The sequence below is a fragment of the Chelon labrosus genome (genome assembly GCF_963514085.1).
Source record: "Chelon labrosus genome assembly, chromosome: 11".
NCBI classification, from domain to species: Eukaryota; Metazoa; Chordata; class Actinopteri; order Mugiliformes; family Mugilidae; genus Chelon; species Chelon labrosus.
Window position 1 is genome coordinate 7755268 of NC_140344.1, and position 16682 is coordinate 7771949.

A 16682-nucleotide genomic window follows, 5' to 3' on the forward strand; every position below is an offset into this window, starting at 1 on the left:
TTTTTATGACCCTGTCAGTCAAAATGACAGACAATGAAAAATTCTAGCGCAACCTCTGCCTGACACGTGTCGTTCGGGAACTGCTCGGCTCTGTACTGGGGGGTTAGCGTAGCGTTTCGCAGTTTTTTCGCTGACGAAGACAGAGCCATAGGCAGCCGCTTCGCCATGCTTACAATGTTTTGAAGGGGGAGGGGCTCAGTCTTTGGAAGGGGCAGAGAATGTCTAATAAGGGGAGAAGTTCCACTCTCACTGAACTTCCGGCTTCTGAACTGGTTGCAGTTCCACTCCAGTTCCATATGAGGGCGCTCTCAGGACAAGTGCAGAATGAATGGCGGTCTATGGAGCAGTACCCCTCAAAATCCACTTTTCTCAGGATATAATTTTTTGTGCAGTAATTTGAATATTGTATTTGAAAGGAGATGCAAAGAAATTACACATTGCTGGGTGTTAGATTTTTTAGAGTCTCTTATTTGCTTTAAAAAGTATTTTAAAATGTCAATGACGTCATACACATCGTACGACCAGATACTGCTTTACGGTAATCCTTCAGTCACTGCTTTGGTGCTTTCGCGCTCTGCACTTTCTTTTCTCTCGAGGCATGGACAACACAGCTGACACAGGTAAATAATCGTGCTAGAAGAGTTTCTGTTTTGTTGTTTTAAAAGACCGGGCCGAAAAAAAAAAACTTGGGCGAAAAAGTCCGCCTTAACATTCTGGTCCCGCTTCGGATGCCACGATGCCGTCAAGCGGGATCTGGTCGTAACCAGTCCTTCACTGACCAATCAGCGTTCATTAGCACAATGCTAGCGTGTTATGGGCAACAACAACTCAACCTGTAAGAAAACGAAAGGACATAAGTTCTCGTTCATTCAACTTTTGACCTATAACCCATGTTGAACTTGCAAAACCTACAATCAAATCTGAGATTTCTCAACGACAATCGGGTGAAAGAGACACATTTAGCCGTTTAGCTCCATAGAGTCCCATTCATGTTGCACTCATGGCGATCGCCCCCAGTGGAAATCTGATGGAACTGCAACCAAAATTCGTTACAATGGGACTTAATAGAGAGTGGCAAGGCTCTCCGTAGACGGGCTCTGGAAGGGGCTTATTGTGCCACCCAGATTTGCTTCCGTCCGTGCAGTTTTCCCCAGACATACGTTCCTCATACACATGAAAACAGCATTGCAGTCAAATTATGTAAAATTCCGCGTTATTCCGTGTTAAAAAGTAGATTCCGTTTTTATCATGTGAGGATAAGGTATTTGAAAGATCTGTAATCTTTAAAAAGTTCAGCGAACTTTGGAATTTTATTTTGTGTCAAACATTTTACTGTGGGATAAAATAGGGCCACCAGAGGTAGGGCTGAACGATTTGGGAAAATAATCTAATTGCGATTTTTTTCCCCCAATATTGCAATTGCGATTTAATATGCAATTTTTTTATTTATTTTTTATTTTATCCTCTTTTTTTCCCAACAAAACATAATGAATGATTTAAATATGAACAACACAATATTAGATACATTTAGTGTAAAATGTTCTTTCCCATAGGCTGGGCATATTTGTTAGAATTAAATTAAAAAAAGTATGACTTGAAATAAATGACATTTTTATGTAACTGCTCATTACAGAAACATCTGTGGCTCTGCCACTGTGCATTTAAAGGGGAACTACTGTTTTTTACAACCTGGACCTTATTTCTAGCATAAAATATCATCATTTACTCACCAATATCACTTTTGTTTCATTTGCACTTGTTCAGGAGATAATTAGATCACCGTATATCCATATAGCGGGAGTGGTCAGGGCATAGAGACGCAGCCTCTAAATAACGCTTTATCTGCAGCAAAACTCGTTCATTCCGCCAATACTTTATGATACGCTAGTGCTATATCCCCGCTGAGTCCGGAGTTACGTGTTATCATCATCAGAAGATGATGTCTTCTGACCTCTGAGCGGCGCGTGCACCCGCTACGGTCGGCTTGTTTACCAGTAATTTGCTACTGCAGGGCTCTCAAGTTTTGAACTGAGTTCAGAGTGAGATTTTGGCGGTGACGGCAGGAGTTTGGTTGGGGTGGGGACGGGGCTTAGATCTGATAAATAACACATAAATTCACACAAATAAAAATATGTATTTAATTCAGCATTTCTTAGTGCAGGTGTGTGTGTGTGTGATAATGTCTGAGCTTATCAATAATATGGTATTACATAATTTAGCCCCCCTGGGAAAGATATTTCTACAGCTGAGTCAAATATGCAGCACTCATCAGCCTATCATGGACCGAGGTGAATGTAAGCTAGCTCCTGCATGAGCCTTCAAGCAATGCAGAGCTTTTTTTTTTTTTCAAATCTCATCTTAAATTGGTAATGTCCTTCCTAGAAGTTGGTCTCAACTGCTTTGTGAATAACGTTAAAGAAAAAACTAAGCAGTGGCCTAAGAGAAAAGTTCTGTGAATAATGTGTCCTGAACTAAGACTAAAAAACAAGTGTCAGAATAGCTGCTGAAACTAGCCGGGATTCAACTGGCTAGCTAGGCTAGTTCACACACTGGTCAACTGCTAGCTAACATTACTGATTATCAGCTGCCTGGACACAATATTCCCCAGGAACAAAAATCAAATGATGAGATGACTTACAATCTGTGTATCAGTCGTTCTTTCCATTTTCGAATGGCAATCAAAAATCAAAAAATTAAAAAGTGACTGATTATTTGTTATTTGTTTTTTTAATCTAACACAAAACGAAAAAAAATAATAATAATAATTTTAGGCTCAGATCAAAAATACGAAACGGAAAAACGGGACACAGGACTGATTTTAATATTTAATTGGTCGGGTTTACGTGACCCGGAGGTTTTGTAATGAGTGAGATGTGACTCGAGCGATGTGACGATCCTTTTCTCAGCGAGAGTCTGAACCGGGAAAATCTAAATCTTGCCCGGATACAGCAATGCTATTTTTTGATTGGCTGTTCAGTAGGTATATTCTTTTTATTTGATTGGCTGGTGCGTGAAAGGCGCCTCTGAACTCTACAGGAACGCGCCTGATTAGCGGCGCACCTTGGTGCGCGTTATCGTGGTAATTTCTCTGCGTGAGAAATACAAATAGTGTGGCGTGTGAGCGTGTGAACGGGTTGAAATGCGTGTGTCTCACGCCCAATGCGTGAGACTTGAGAGTAAGTGAATTTCTAGAATTATTTATATGTTAAGTGTTTGTGCCCAACATAGCTGAACTGTTAATAGAAGTTAACTACTAGCCGCCCAATGTTTTAGCCTTAGGCTAGCCTTCCAGCATAGCTCATGTATGTTAGCGAGCTAGCGGAGCTAGCCGCTAGCTAACCGCGGCGGACTCAACCGCGGAGTTAGCCTCGAGCTAACCGCGAGCTAGCCTCGAGTTAACCGCGAGCTAACCGGGTATTAACCGCGAGCTAACCGGGTATTAACCGCGTGCTAACCGGGATTTAACCGCGAGCTAACCGGGATTTAACCGCGGACCCGCGGGACTTAACCGCGAGTTAGCCGCGGGAGTTAGCCGCGAGCTAACGCGGAGGCTAGTGGGGTTAGCCGCCGGCTAATTCGCCCCGTTGCTAGCGGGAGCTTATCACAGTCATCAAACCGGCACTGAAGTTAAAACATAATGTTGAAGTTTTACAATTTAAAGGGAAGATATTTTTAAATAGAACTGTGTCAAACTGAAAAATATATTATTCCACCACATAAAGTAGGAAACATTTATGGCTTGTAACAACATTAAAGACAGTTTATATATATAATTGGAGTAATTTAATATATGGGGGTGTGACGATCCCTCCCACTCTCTTCCTTATTTGATGCTGGCTTTCAGGTGGAGCTGGGAGGGGTCTGCTGCCTGTACCTGCCCTTCAGTTTGTAGAAGGGCATAAAGGACGACCCTTCTCAGTGTCTCTCTCTCTCTCTCTCAGCCAGGCCTACTGCATCCTCGTCATCCTGTTTGGTTTGTTGTACCCTGCATGACATCAAACTCACACCCATCCAGTCACTTTGTTGCCGGGTTGCCGAGTTTGATAATGTGATATAGTATGATGATTTTCCTTATAAAATGATTTACCACGCACACTTGAAACTGGACGGCAGCATCATCAGCACAGTCAAAATTTCCGCAGGAATTTTCTAGTTCAGCATTAATAGTGCTTTCACAGATGCTGATACTGATTCACTTAACACTGAGAAATGTGATTCTTAATTAATTGTTCATCTATATTGTTCTGTTTAGAACCAATCATGTTACTGGTCTTTTAACCTATTTTTTAAGCACTACACAACTTACAATCTTTCCAGTCTTTTATTTTTCAGGTCCCAACTTATTTGAACGTGTTGCTGGCATCAAATTGAACATGACTATATACAATTTAAAAGACAATAAAAGTAATCTCTAAACTGATGCATTGTTTCCTTCATGAAGGACCCTTGTTGTGCAACAACTGCAGATCAGCAGGTAGATGATCACACTATTTTATTTTCATTCCACTGTTGCCATTCTTATTTAAAGAAAAAAATCAGTGAGGCAGGATTGGATAGATGAGAGAAATTGTAGCTACTCATTGATAGAATTTTAAACAAATCGTGTGAACTGGTTTTGAAAAACATCAAAGAATGTGTCAGTAGTTCATTCAGGTTCATTCAGTATTTTGTTAAACTGCTCCACTATGGGCTCAGGGAGCTTGGTAGTTTTCCAGTCACTATTGAATGGATAGAAACAACAACCTTTCTTAAACAACCTTAATCCTGTCCAGTAATGATAATAACCTTCATCTTCATCATCTTTATCCACTGACTAATACCACTATTAAATGTATTAACAATAACTTATCTAGAATGTGTTGCACTTATATTTTACTGATTATTCAGAGAAGCAAAGACACACAGAATTGATTTATTTGTTTTTAATGTTTTAACCCTCTATGGCATGACTTTTTATTTTTTGTGTAAAAAAATGTTTTGCCCCACCTTTTGAGAGCTTGTGGGTCCCTGATGACATATCAAAAAAAAAATTTGACACCCCGACCCCCCCAAACCAGAAATCAGTACGTTGCCTCAGGGCAACAATGCGCAACAAGGGTAGTAAAACGTCAAGGTTTTCTATGTTCAGTTTTGTAATGAAAATGGAACAAAAAAAGGGAAATTATGCAGATGTATATCAACAATGTTTATTTTGTGCCATCAAGTTCATTTCCATACATATCAGTTATAAAAAAAGATCTAAATTGATACTGTTTACATGTATATTTGTGTATCTTTAACTGATTTAGTTTGTCTGAATGTTATTTATTTTCATTTTTTTTCCAAGAACAATTGGTGGCAATTATCCTGTGTGGAACTGAAGGAAACAGTTGCTGGTGGCTGTGAAACACAAATGAACTTTGCATTTCCTGCACATAACTTTAGGTGTACCATTGCACCCTGGAAGCTTGCATCTTCCTTTTTTTTCGGTCATCATCGGCCAATGTGCTGTGGCATCCAAGCGCACATCATTGACAGGGATTGGTGCTGTATGTCCTCTTTTCTTCTTTGCCTCAAACTCCATGGAAACCGTGGAACTGGGGCGACCTTTCTTCCGTTCTAGGTTCTTTCCGCTTTTGCAGAGGCCTTCAGCTACGTAAGACTTGAACGAGTAGAGTCTCATCTGTTCGTCTGGCCTCATGTCACAGCTCACGCAATCTCTCCTGTAAAGCAGCCATGCCGTCACTGTGGTCATGTCCAGCATGTGGAACATGACCCGATGGTACCACTTCTTGGACCTAATTCTGCACCGGTACAGAGCGATCAGGGAATCAAGTAAATCCACCCCACCCATATTTCTGTTGTACTCTTCGACTATAGCAGGGCGTTTCACTCGGACACAGACCTTTTTCGTGCGGTCCCATCGGTTGACCTCTGTTACTGGAGATGATCCCATGTAGCTGCTGATAAGGGTGACTGACCTGTTATCATGCCATCTCACCACCCGCAGAGTAGTTTCTCTGACCGTGGCTGCTTGCTGGTCAAAGGAACCACGCCCTTCCCTCTTCAACTCAAGGTCAGTTTTCAAGTTGGCTCCGGGCAACCTGTTTGCACGGATTGTGCCAGTGCAATCAATGCCCTGCTCAGCCAAAGCCAGAACCAGAGGAACCCCTGTAAACCAGTTGTCGAAGAATAATTTGTAGTGTTGGTGGGTTGGCACAGGTTGGCACAGACGGAGGACAACATTGCCACTTGCCCCCACATCTTGCATGCCACGCGGCTGTACGACCTTCCCTGTATATACTTCCAGATTATAGGGGACACCATCTGATCCTGCCAAAACTAAAATCTTGTACCCCCATTTTTTTTGGCTTACTTGGGAGGTACACCTTCAGCCTGCTTTTTCCTTTGAAAGGAATCATTTGCTCATCCGCCGCCAGCTTCTCAACCATAGGGATCTCACTGAACTTTGTGGTAAGATGACTGACAAGTGGACGGATTTTGTACAACGGATCATCCTTTCCCTGCTGCTGGTTCTCAGTGTGAGTGTGGGCCAGCGTGGGGACGTAGTTGGGGCAGGGGGGTTGGGGGGGTGGAGAGTTAAGGAGGATGGGTCGTGGAGGGAGGGTGGAGAGTTTAGAAGGATGGGTCGTGGAGGGAGGGTGGAGAGCAGAGGGGTGAGGGTGGAGAGATATGGTGGATGGGTCCTGGAGGGAGGGTGGAGAGATATGGTGGCTAGGGCTGAACGATTTTGGAAAATAATCCAAAATTAACTTATTTCTAAGTTCTTCACCTTTCTCCACTATTTTCTTGTTTCCCTCCAGGTCTTCGTTTTTCTCCTCCAGAGTCTTCTTCTCCCACTCCAAGTCTTTGTTCTTCACTGTCAATATTTCACTGTCTTTCTTCAGTTGTATCTTAGTCTCCTCCAGATGTCTAATGCTGTCCTGCAGTTCTCTCTTTTCTTGCTCCACATCTCTATTCTTGTCTTTCAGTTCTTGACTTGTCTTCACCATATGTCTCTTAGCGTCCTCCAGCTGTATGGTTCTGGCATCCAGTTCCTTTCTCCCTTCCTCCAAGTGAAGCTGTCTCTCTCTCAGTTCTGCATTTTTTATCTCCATTTCTTTCTTAGTCTCCTCCAGCTGTTTCACTTTCTCCTTCAGTTCTTTACTCTTGTCTTCCAGCTTTTTCTTTTTCTTCATTTGTTTGTTCCTCTCCTCTGGATCTTCATTGAGAGAACTGGAAAGCAGTTCCTTTTGCTCCTTCAGTGCTGTCTTCTCTTCTTCCACCTGCTTCCTTAGCTCCTCCAGAGCTGCCTTCTCTTCTTCCATCTTTTGTCTCTCAGCAAGCAGCTCTTCGTTGTCAGTGAGGCTTGCAGAGAAACTCTCCTTTTCCTTCTGGAGCTCCAGGATTTCTTGGTCTCTCTGGCTGAGTTCCTTCTCCAGGTCCTGGATCTCTAGCTGGAGCGGGTCCAACATCTTGTTGGGACTCTCTGAAGATGCCTCGTCCTTTGACTCATTGGCTTCGGTGTTATTCTCCTTCTCCAGCATTTCCTTCAGCTTGTCAAGCTCATCCTTGATGGAGCTGTATTCTTTGCGGAGCTTGTCCCTTTTAGATTTAGATTTTTAGATTTAGATTTTTATTTTTGCACAGTTTAAAAGAAAAAAAATACAAGATTGACAAAGAATAAAAAAAGTAACACACAGTGCAGGAAGAAGCAGAAAGCCTAATGGGCTTATTTGAAGCCTCTACCTAAGTAATGTTAAAATTTTACAATATTTAAAAGAGAACACAAAATTAACATACAAAAAAACAAACAAGCAAACAAACAAACATTTAACATAAAAACAAAAAATGTGAGTGTGTAATGTGTGCGATGTGTATGTATGTGTGTCTCCATGAGGGAAATATTGGTTTATACCCCTAAATTATTGATTCCTTGAGCATAAGTGAGTCAAAGATAAAACAGAGACATGAACAACAACATATGAAAAAAAGCAAATTACAAAACAACCGTTAAATAATCTTTTAAGTGTCTTTTGTAGAGTTTTATAGAGGAACAGTTTTTTGCCAAATGGGAAAAGTCATTCCACAATTTAGTACCCCTAAATCTTATTGAAAATTGACCTCTGCAAGTAAGAAATTTAGGAAGATGAAGATCTGACGATTGAGGAGTTGAGTAGGAATGGACCTGTGAATTTGATTTAAAATATGTCTTGAAATGCTCAGGAATATTCCCTTCACTTGAATGTATGTTATACATAAAGACACATATTTCAAAAATATTGATGTTAAAATAGTAAGAATTTGTAGTTTTTGAAGTAAAGGAGCAGATGGAGTGTGTGACTCAGTTCGAGTTGCAGTTCTAACAAAACGTTTCTGGAGGACCAAGATTTTGTTGAGCGTACTAGGAAAAGTACTTGCCCAAACTATATTACAATATGAAAGATAGGGATAAATTAAACTGTAATATAGAGTATGGAGACAGTTTGTGATGACAAACTGACTGACCCTTCTAATTATACCAATAGATTTATTTATTTTTCTGCTAACCCAGTCAGTTTGTTCTTTCCAACTCAAACTCTCATCAACAGTAATTCCCAGGAATCTTGTAGATGACACTTGAGGCATCTCAACAGACTCAATTGAAATTTTAGATAAATCCTTAGAATATGATTTTTTGCCACTGAAAATGATAAAGTTAGATTTTTTTATATTCAAAGATAATTTATTTAATCTGAACCAGGTAGCGTAGGCAGTTAAACCAACATTTGCATCCTTAATCAATGAAGTGAAATTTGAATGAGAAAGAACTAGCATTGTGTCATCTGCAAACATTATTGGAGAAAGGATATTAGAGGCATTAGACAAATCATTAATGTATATGAGAAATAATAATAGTCCCAGAATGGATCCCTGCGGAACCCCACAGAGTAGTCTAGCTTTGTTAGAATAGCAACCCTTGACACAAACATACTGTCTTCTGTTGGAAACATAATTTTTTAACCATTTGTGTGTGGTATCATGAAAACCATATTTATACATCTTTTCAAGTAAAATATGATGATTAACTGTATCAAAAGCTTTTGAAAAGTCAAGAAAAATACTACAAGTAAATTCATTATTTTCAAGTGCAGAAGTAACTTTGTCAATCAGGTGAAGCAGAGCCATGTAAGTGGAGTGTTTTTTCCGGAAACCATATTGGTGTTTGTAAAGAATTGAATTAGAATCTAAATGAGAAAGAATCCTTTTATAAATAATTTTTTCTAATATTTTTGAAAAACATGGCAAAATAGATATGGGTCTATAGTTATTAAAACAACATGGATCATCAGCTTTAAACAGAGGAATCACTTTGGCAACTTTTAAATCCTCTGGTACAACGCCTGTTTTCAAAGACAGAGAAAATATGTGAGCAAGCGGCTGCAGTACTGACTGTTTCACCTGTTTAACAAGGAATGCAGTAATATAGTCATGACCGGCTGAAGATGTTTTTAGCTCATCAATTATGTCACTTATTTCTTGAATATCAGGGGACTCGAAAGAAGAAATAATAGGATAATATCTATGGATAAAGTCCAGTGGATTACCATGACATACAGATATTTTGTTAGCTAATTCATAACCAATATTAACAAAAAAAATCATTAAATTTTTGCGCTATATCGAATGGATTTTTAAAAGAATGTTCACCATCCAAAAAGACAGCAGGTAGCTCTGGGGTAATTTTTTCTCTTTGCAACAGCTGATTTATCCCTTTCCATGTGGTTTTAATATCATATGAACATCTATTAAATTTTTCGCTGAAATATTTCTTTTTTGTAGATCTGATGGAATGAATATATTTATTTCTATAGGATTTATAAACCCAATGGCTAAGAGGAGTGGGATTTGAGAGATATTTTCTGTACAGTTTATTCTTTTTCCTCAACAGCTTCAACAAATCAGCTGTAAACCATGGCTTATTGGAGTCTTGACTGTATTCCCTGGTAGAACTTCCAATTGGGAAACATTCATCAAAGTTAGAGCTAATAACTTTCATAAAATATTGATAAGCAAATTCAGCATTATTTTCCTCATATAGGTCATCCCATGAAATACTGGTAAGCTTGTTTTTAAATTTTGAAATATTAGACTTGCTCATAATTCTTTTGTGCATTGTTTTCTTGGTATGTTTAACTCTATTAAAACTCTTGATTAAAGAGTACTGGAAAATAGGAAAATGATCTGACAAATCTAAATACAAGACCCCAGATTTCATTCCTTCACTCAAAGAGTTAGTTAAAATGTTATCGATCAAGGTTGCTGAATTTTCTTTAACTCGTGTAGATTTATGAATAAGAGGGAAAAAGTAACTAGAATAAAGAATATTAAGGAAGTCCCCAGTAAGGGTATCTGATTTATATTTAAAAAGATTTATATTAAAATCTCCTAAAATGTAACAAAGTTTATCCTCATTGTTTATCAGATCAAGAGAATTTGACAAACTTTCATTGAAATCTTTGATGATAGAGTCAGGTGGGCGATAAACAACACCAACAACAACATTCTTTCAACCAGAGACACCAGAGAGCTCTACAAAAACGGATTCCACCTCAGCCCCATCAGACTTTAGACAGAGATCATCCCTGATTTTATATTCATAAACATCATTGATGAACAGAGATACTCTGCCGCCAGATCTATTCTCTCTTACACAGTGAACCGAGTTGTATTTAGGTAATTTAAAAATGTCTTTAGAGTCCTCTGTAAGCCATGTTTCTGATAAAGCAATAACAGAAAAATCATGTTTAAGTGTATATAGATAATGGATGAATTTATCATAGTTGCTAGAAAGACTTCTTATATTCAGATGAAAAGTAGAGAATATATTAGGAGGCATAGAAACACACAAGTCATTAAACTGAGTATCATTATAATAACTACAAATTTTGGAGGCATCAAAAGATGAAAAAAAATGTAGGTCTGGGTCAACATCAAAGTTGTAGGAGTCAATAGTCGAGGGATCAAAGGGCTTAAAAGTCTGGCCTTCAAAATCAAGTTTGTTATAGTCCATAGTGTATATAAGGAATAATGTGCTGCAGATATATAACTAAATAATCAAAATACTGTATAAATGTCTAAAGATAGAAAACTAATGAGCCAGACTCTGAGCGTTACCTTTCCTTTGGTGTGATGGGTTTTGGGTGGGTGGATGGACAATATCTCCGTTTGTCATATCTCAAATATGCAATGTCACCTCTCTCCCGAGCGGCCTTCATTGCTGGGAGAAGTTCTTTCCTTCTTTGCCGGACGGCTTCAGGGAAGTCCTCGTTTATAAAGATGCCAGAGCCCTTCAAGTTTTTAGCTTTATCCAGAACAGCAAGTTTGTCCTTCAGCCGCAGAAATCTGACCACAATGGGTCGTGGCTTATCTGACGATGCCATTGGTTTCCCAGTCCTGTGAGCCCAATCCAGCTCTATTTTCAAGTGATCCAGTTGTCCCTTTTAGAGACAAGTCCTTTGTTCTGCTTGCGCATTGATTTTGCTTGATTCCGCAGGTTGCGGATTTGCTCATTGCACAAGTCGAGGTCCATTTCGTCCCCAGTGAAGGCACAGAATTGTGTGGGGGTATCGTTGTGGGGAGTCATTGCAGACTCCTGTCTGGGTGTTGGGCTGTTTGTTTGGGCCATTGATCCGGGAATCAAGGACACAGTAGAAATAGCCAAATGCTGGACTTTTGAGGTCTGTAGCTTTCTGTAGTAGACTGTATCACGGTCTGTAGGTCTCTGTAGTAGACTATATCGAGGTCTGTAGGTCTCTGTAGTAGGGCTGCAGCTATCGATTCTAGGGCTGAAACGATTCGTCGAGTTACTCGATTAACTCGATTACAAAAAAATGCTCGAGGCAAAAACTCTGCCTCGAAGCCTCGTTAAATTCCTATGACGCGCACTATACGCGCAGGGATCTGAGTTTTCCACACGGACCGTTGTTTTGGAAGCACGGAAGCATTTATGCGAGGCACACCACTACGTCTGGTTTTTGAGCTCGTTTCTGTCCCTTTTTTTATTAAATACCGGTCCATTTTGTGTTTTACGCTAGCGGAGCTTTCGTCGCCTGCCTGCAAACGTGCGCTGCGGTCAAGTTTTGTAAACAATGCCACATGGCCGCTTTCATTCGCGCTTTCCGTGATTCAGCTGCGTGAAATGTATTATAACTTATGAATGTAATGATCACAAACTTTAGACATTTTCTGCCGTTTATGGGCATCTTTACTCTCCGCCATCGTGCCAAATAAATTCAAAATATATCACGCGCTACTGGTGTGCCTCGCATAAATGCTTCCGTGCTTCCAAAACAACGGTCCGTGTGGAAAACTCAGATCCCTGCGCGTATAGTGCGCGTCATAGGAATTTAACGAGGCTTCGAGGCAGAGTTTTTGCCTCGAGCATTTTTTTGTAATCGAGTTAATCGAGTAACTCGACGAATCGTTTCAGCCCTAGAATCGATAGCTGCAGCCCTACTCTGTAGTAGACTATATTGAGGTTTGTAGGTCTCTGTAGTACTGTATCGAGGTCTGTATTAGACTGTATCGAGGTATGTAGTAGACTGTTTTGAGGTCTATTCAAAGACTCTCTTTGCCTGTTGCCTTTGATGTCAATCTCTTCAAAGGCAACAAAGGCAATGTTGCCTGGCAGCAGCGTCATGTGACCACATTTGTTTTCTCTTGAAGATGTTGCCTAGCAACAAGGGTTCCATAGGCAGTCCACCTATGCTCTGCACCACTGTTAAACATGGACGACATGACTGGTTTCCAAAAGTGAAGCCCCTGGTGTCTGGCTGCACTAAACTCAGCTTCTTCCATGTTAGCCAGTGAACATGGACTCAGCTAATTAAATCTAAGTGCACGTCAAATCAAATTTATTTCTGTCTTTAATTCTTACCACTGTGTATGTTTATGTGTTCATTTTTCTGGTAATATCTGTGGATGCGACTGCTGTTTAGACTTAACTAAAGAAAGCACGTCATGATTCCTTAGTGACCGGTAGTAACAGAACACAGTATTGACAAGAACATCTGAGAGAATGATGTCAGTTCACCAGTTTCTAGTTTGTTGATGCTCATTCAGCAAATAGACTGAAATAATGCGTGTGTAAACAGTTTAGCTTCCTTTGCAATGTACATTAAAACCAACAGTTTGAGTGAATTTCGCTATGTAATGTCATTTCCCATACTCCCTCACTGCACCCCACATGTTCCTAAGGGAACACGGTAATAAATAGGGTGAACGATTTGGGAAAATAATGTAATTGCGATTTTTTCCCCCCAATTTTGCGATTGCGATTTAATATGCGATTTTTTATTTATTTTTTATTTTATCCTCCTTTTTTCCCCCAACAAAACATAATGAATGATTTAAATATGAACAACACAATATTAGATACATTTAGTGTAAAATGTTCTTTAGGCTGGGCCTATTTGTTAGAATTAAATTAAAAGATTTATGATTTGAAATAGATGACATTTTTATTTAACTGCTCATTACTGAAACATCTGTGGCTTTGCCACTGTGCATTTAAAGGGAAACCACTGTTTTTTACAACCTGGACCTTATTTCTAGCATAAAATATCATCGTTTACTCACCAATATCACTTTTGTTTCATTTGCACTTGTTCAGGAGATAATTAGATCAGCGTATATCCACATAGCGGGAGTGGTCAGGGCATCGAAGCGCAGCCTCTAAATAACGCATCATCTGCAGCGAAACTCGTTCATTCCGCCAATACTTTGTTATGATACGCTAGTGCTATACCCCGTTGAGTCTGGAGTTGCCTGTTAACATCATCCCGGATAATGTCTTCTAACCTCTGAGCGGCGCGGACACCCACTACGGTCGGCTTGCTTACCAGTAATTTGCTACTGCTATGGTTTGTCTACAATCTCAAAGTCGGACAAATATTCAGCCATGTTGCAAAAAAACTAGCATACAAGCTGACCATCGCGGGTGCGCGCGCCGCTCAGAGACATCGTCCAGGTCAGAAGCTTATCATCCGCGTCGCTCGCGTCACATGACCACCTTGTAATCGTGCAAGTTGCGGTTAGAAAATTGCGTTTTATCATATCGCGAAATCTTAAAAAAAAAAAAAAAAGAATTATTTTATTCTCGTGTCCTCATTTCTGCGGTGCTTGTATTTATCTGGGTGTAGCAGAGCTTGTTTTGCTCCATTAGCTGCCATTCATTCGTGTACAGTACGAACAGTGACAAAAACAACATCCACCCGACTGAAATAATCCACCACAGCAAACACTGGACCTAAATTTGGGTTTGACAATGTTCGTGTGTGTCCTTTTATTGTGCGCGAGAATTTTGACATCAGTGCAACGCATTACGCCACGCTCTACTTCCTGTCAATCACCTGATACCCACAGGATGAGGCAGAAATCTCTGCGAGCTTGTTGATACAACATACTTTATTAACACACTCCTGTTTTCTTATCTGGGACGCATTTGGGGCAGCAGTTAATTTCAGACTAGGTGTCATAAAAAGTTGGAAAATGAGGAAATGTTAACAAAAAAAATAATAAAAGTATTTCCATCCATCTGTGCCTTGCAAATGAGACAGAGGTAAATGTGTTCTAGAAACAAAAACATTGTGAGTTGTGGAGACTATTTTCGGCTGTTTTGTTGTAGGAAATGAGTCAGTATTGTAAATGACTGTTAACTGCAACATAACCAGAGTATAATTGATGTATTTCAGCAAATGAAATCAGCGAGGAGCCACCCTTAGAACATATTACAGTCGTGCATTAGGCTGCAATTGAGAAAAAACAAGCCAAAGGGAAACCCTTTAGGAGCCAGCAGCTACCAAATATGTGAATAAAGATGCAAATAATTCCTGATAAATTAATGTTAACATTTACGAATGTACCTCAGGTTATAATGACTGAGTCTGCTAGTCTGCTGTAGTTATGCCTGCACAGCCTGCAGCTGCTCCACTAACAACAAAGGGCAGGCTGACTTTTGGGCCACACGGAAGCTTTATTTGAGCTTTACAGTTGAATGAGCTTTATTTCCTCCACCATGCTGCCTCGGTGCTCTCTGCTGTCCATTGTGAGTCAGATGTTGTCCAGGTGGCGCTTCACTGTGCTTGTATGTTACCTACAGCTTCATACACACTATGATGTAGCTGTTATATATTTATATGTAAAATATGCAGTTTCTTTCTTATTTTGAAGCAATACAAATGCCTTGGACGTAAATATACATCTAATATATATTCATGTTTGCACGGGGGTACCAAACGACAACCTCCAGGGCAGGGAAATGAAGCCAGTGTGCAGTTGCCAAAAGCAGTTCCTGAAATGGCCACTTAAGGCCAGTTCCAGCAGCGAGTCAGTTCCCACAGACCTCCATGTTAAAATGCTCAAATTTACAGCAGAAATAAACCTGTTTAACTTGGCATAGCCAGACTCAATTCTAATTAGAATTTGGATTTCATTATGGGGTGTGCTTCAACTGATAAGGAGAAAAAAAATACCTCTGCATGCAGTTGGATAGGCCTACAACTAATCAGCGCGATTTTGTTGTACGCTAATATAACTCCACACTGTTTAGATGACATATATCACTTGTATGTCCCTGTTACTGTTCTGTCCATCAGCACATAAAGCCCACCCAAACAATTTGATTGGCTTTGCAGATCTTTGCTGGAGCATAATCAGTTTCCAACAGGGCGACTCCAGACCAGTGTTCGTGGGAGGAGGAAGATCGGGCTGGCTTTTTAGATATACCACTAGCTGGATGATGCCAGTTTCTTTTTCATGTCAACTATACAGACATGTTTTTTTTCTGAAAATGTACCCTTTTAAATTGCATCAGGGCTTCAAATGAGGCATAACCAAGGCATGGCCGCTTTGCCTACTGAGCTGCCTACTGAGCTGTCTGCTGAAAGTGTCACTCCGCTCCACCCATGCTCCGTCTCTTTGCGGATTTGTGAATTAGTTGGGTGATGTTTGAAGCCAGACCACACTGAGCTTTAGATATGTTCATCAAGAAACATAGAGGTAATGTTATATAGGGTTTGTCTGTCTTTATATCCTTTCAGTAGTCAGTACTTGTGCCAACATCAGAAAATCACACAAAAGCGCTGTCACAGCCACTTTTCTACCCAAACAGAAGTAAAAGAAAAACATAAAACTATGCCGTACCTACTGATTTGGTAGCTTTAAAGCTAATATTTCTAAGAGCTTACTTTTCCATGCTGGTAGCACAGCCCACTGTTAAGGTTTTAACACAATCAACACAGGACTTCCTCCGGACATCAACTGAGGTGATTAAAGCAACCTCTGAAATAAGATATGTACTTGAAACAGTTGGTTAATGCTTGTCTGTATTACAAAGTGTAAGGACTGATCAATGTAAGCACTGCCCGGCTCAACTTTAATAAGTCACCGTGGCTGGAGGGGAAGCCGGCGAGATATAAGACCGAGCAGGAAAGTGCTGTAAGGGAGAAGAGAGCAGAGATGAGCTGGATGCCTTGGGAAGCAACAGAGGGAGAGAGATGGTCAGAATGTTAGATGGAGCCTGAGAAAGCAGAGTAGACATGGAGCCAGAGGAAACCAATTAAGACAGTGATGGGCACTTAAATCAGGCCGTTATTCAATACTCCACAGTCTGTGTGGGAGTATTACAATTCCCTGAAGCTTGATGGAGTATTTCTTGTCTT

At 40.2% G+C, this 16682-nt stretch overlaps 1 protein-coding gene across 1 annotated transcript in view; it reads right to left on the reverse strand.

Moving 5' to 3' along the window:
• LOC311496176 (uncharacterized protein) overlaps positions 1-12905 on the reverse strand; it is a gene marked incomplete at its 3' end in the record, with an annotated part of 351079 nt that extends 338174 nt beyond the window's left edge. The window contains exon 1 of the mRNA XM_084555939.1: positions 11483-12905. Within this exon, the coding sequence (XP_084412065.1) occupies positions 11483-11647 (165 nt within the window). The 5' untranslated portion in view covers positions 11648-12905. The remainder of the gene's footprint in view (positions 1-11482) is intronic.
• Between the last annotated feature and the right edge of the window lie 3777 nt (positions 12906-16682).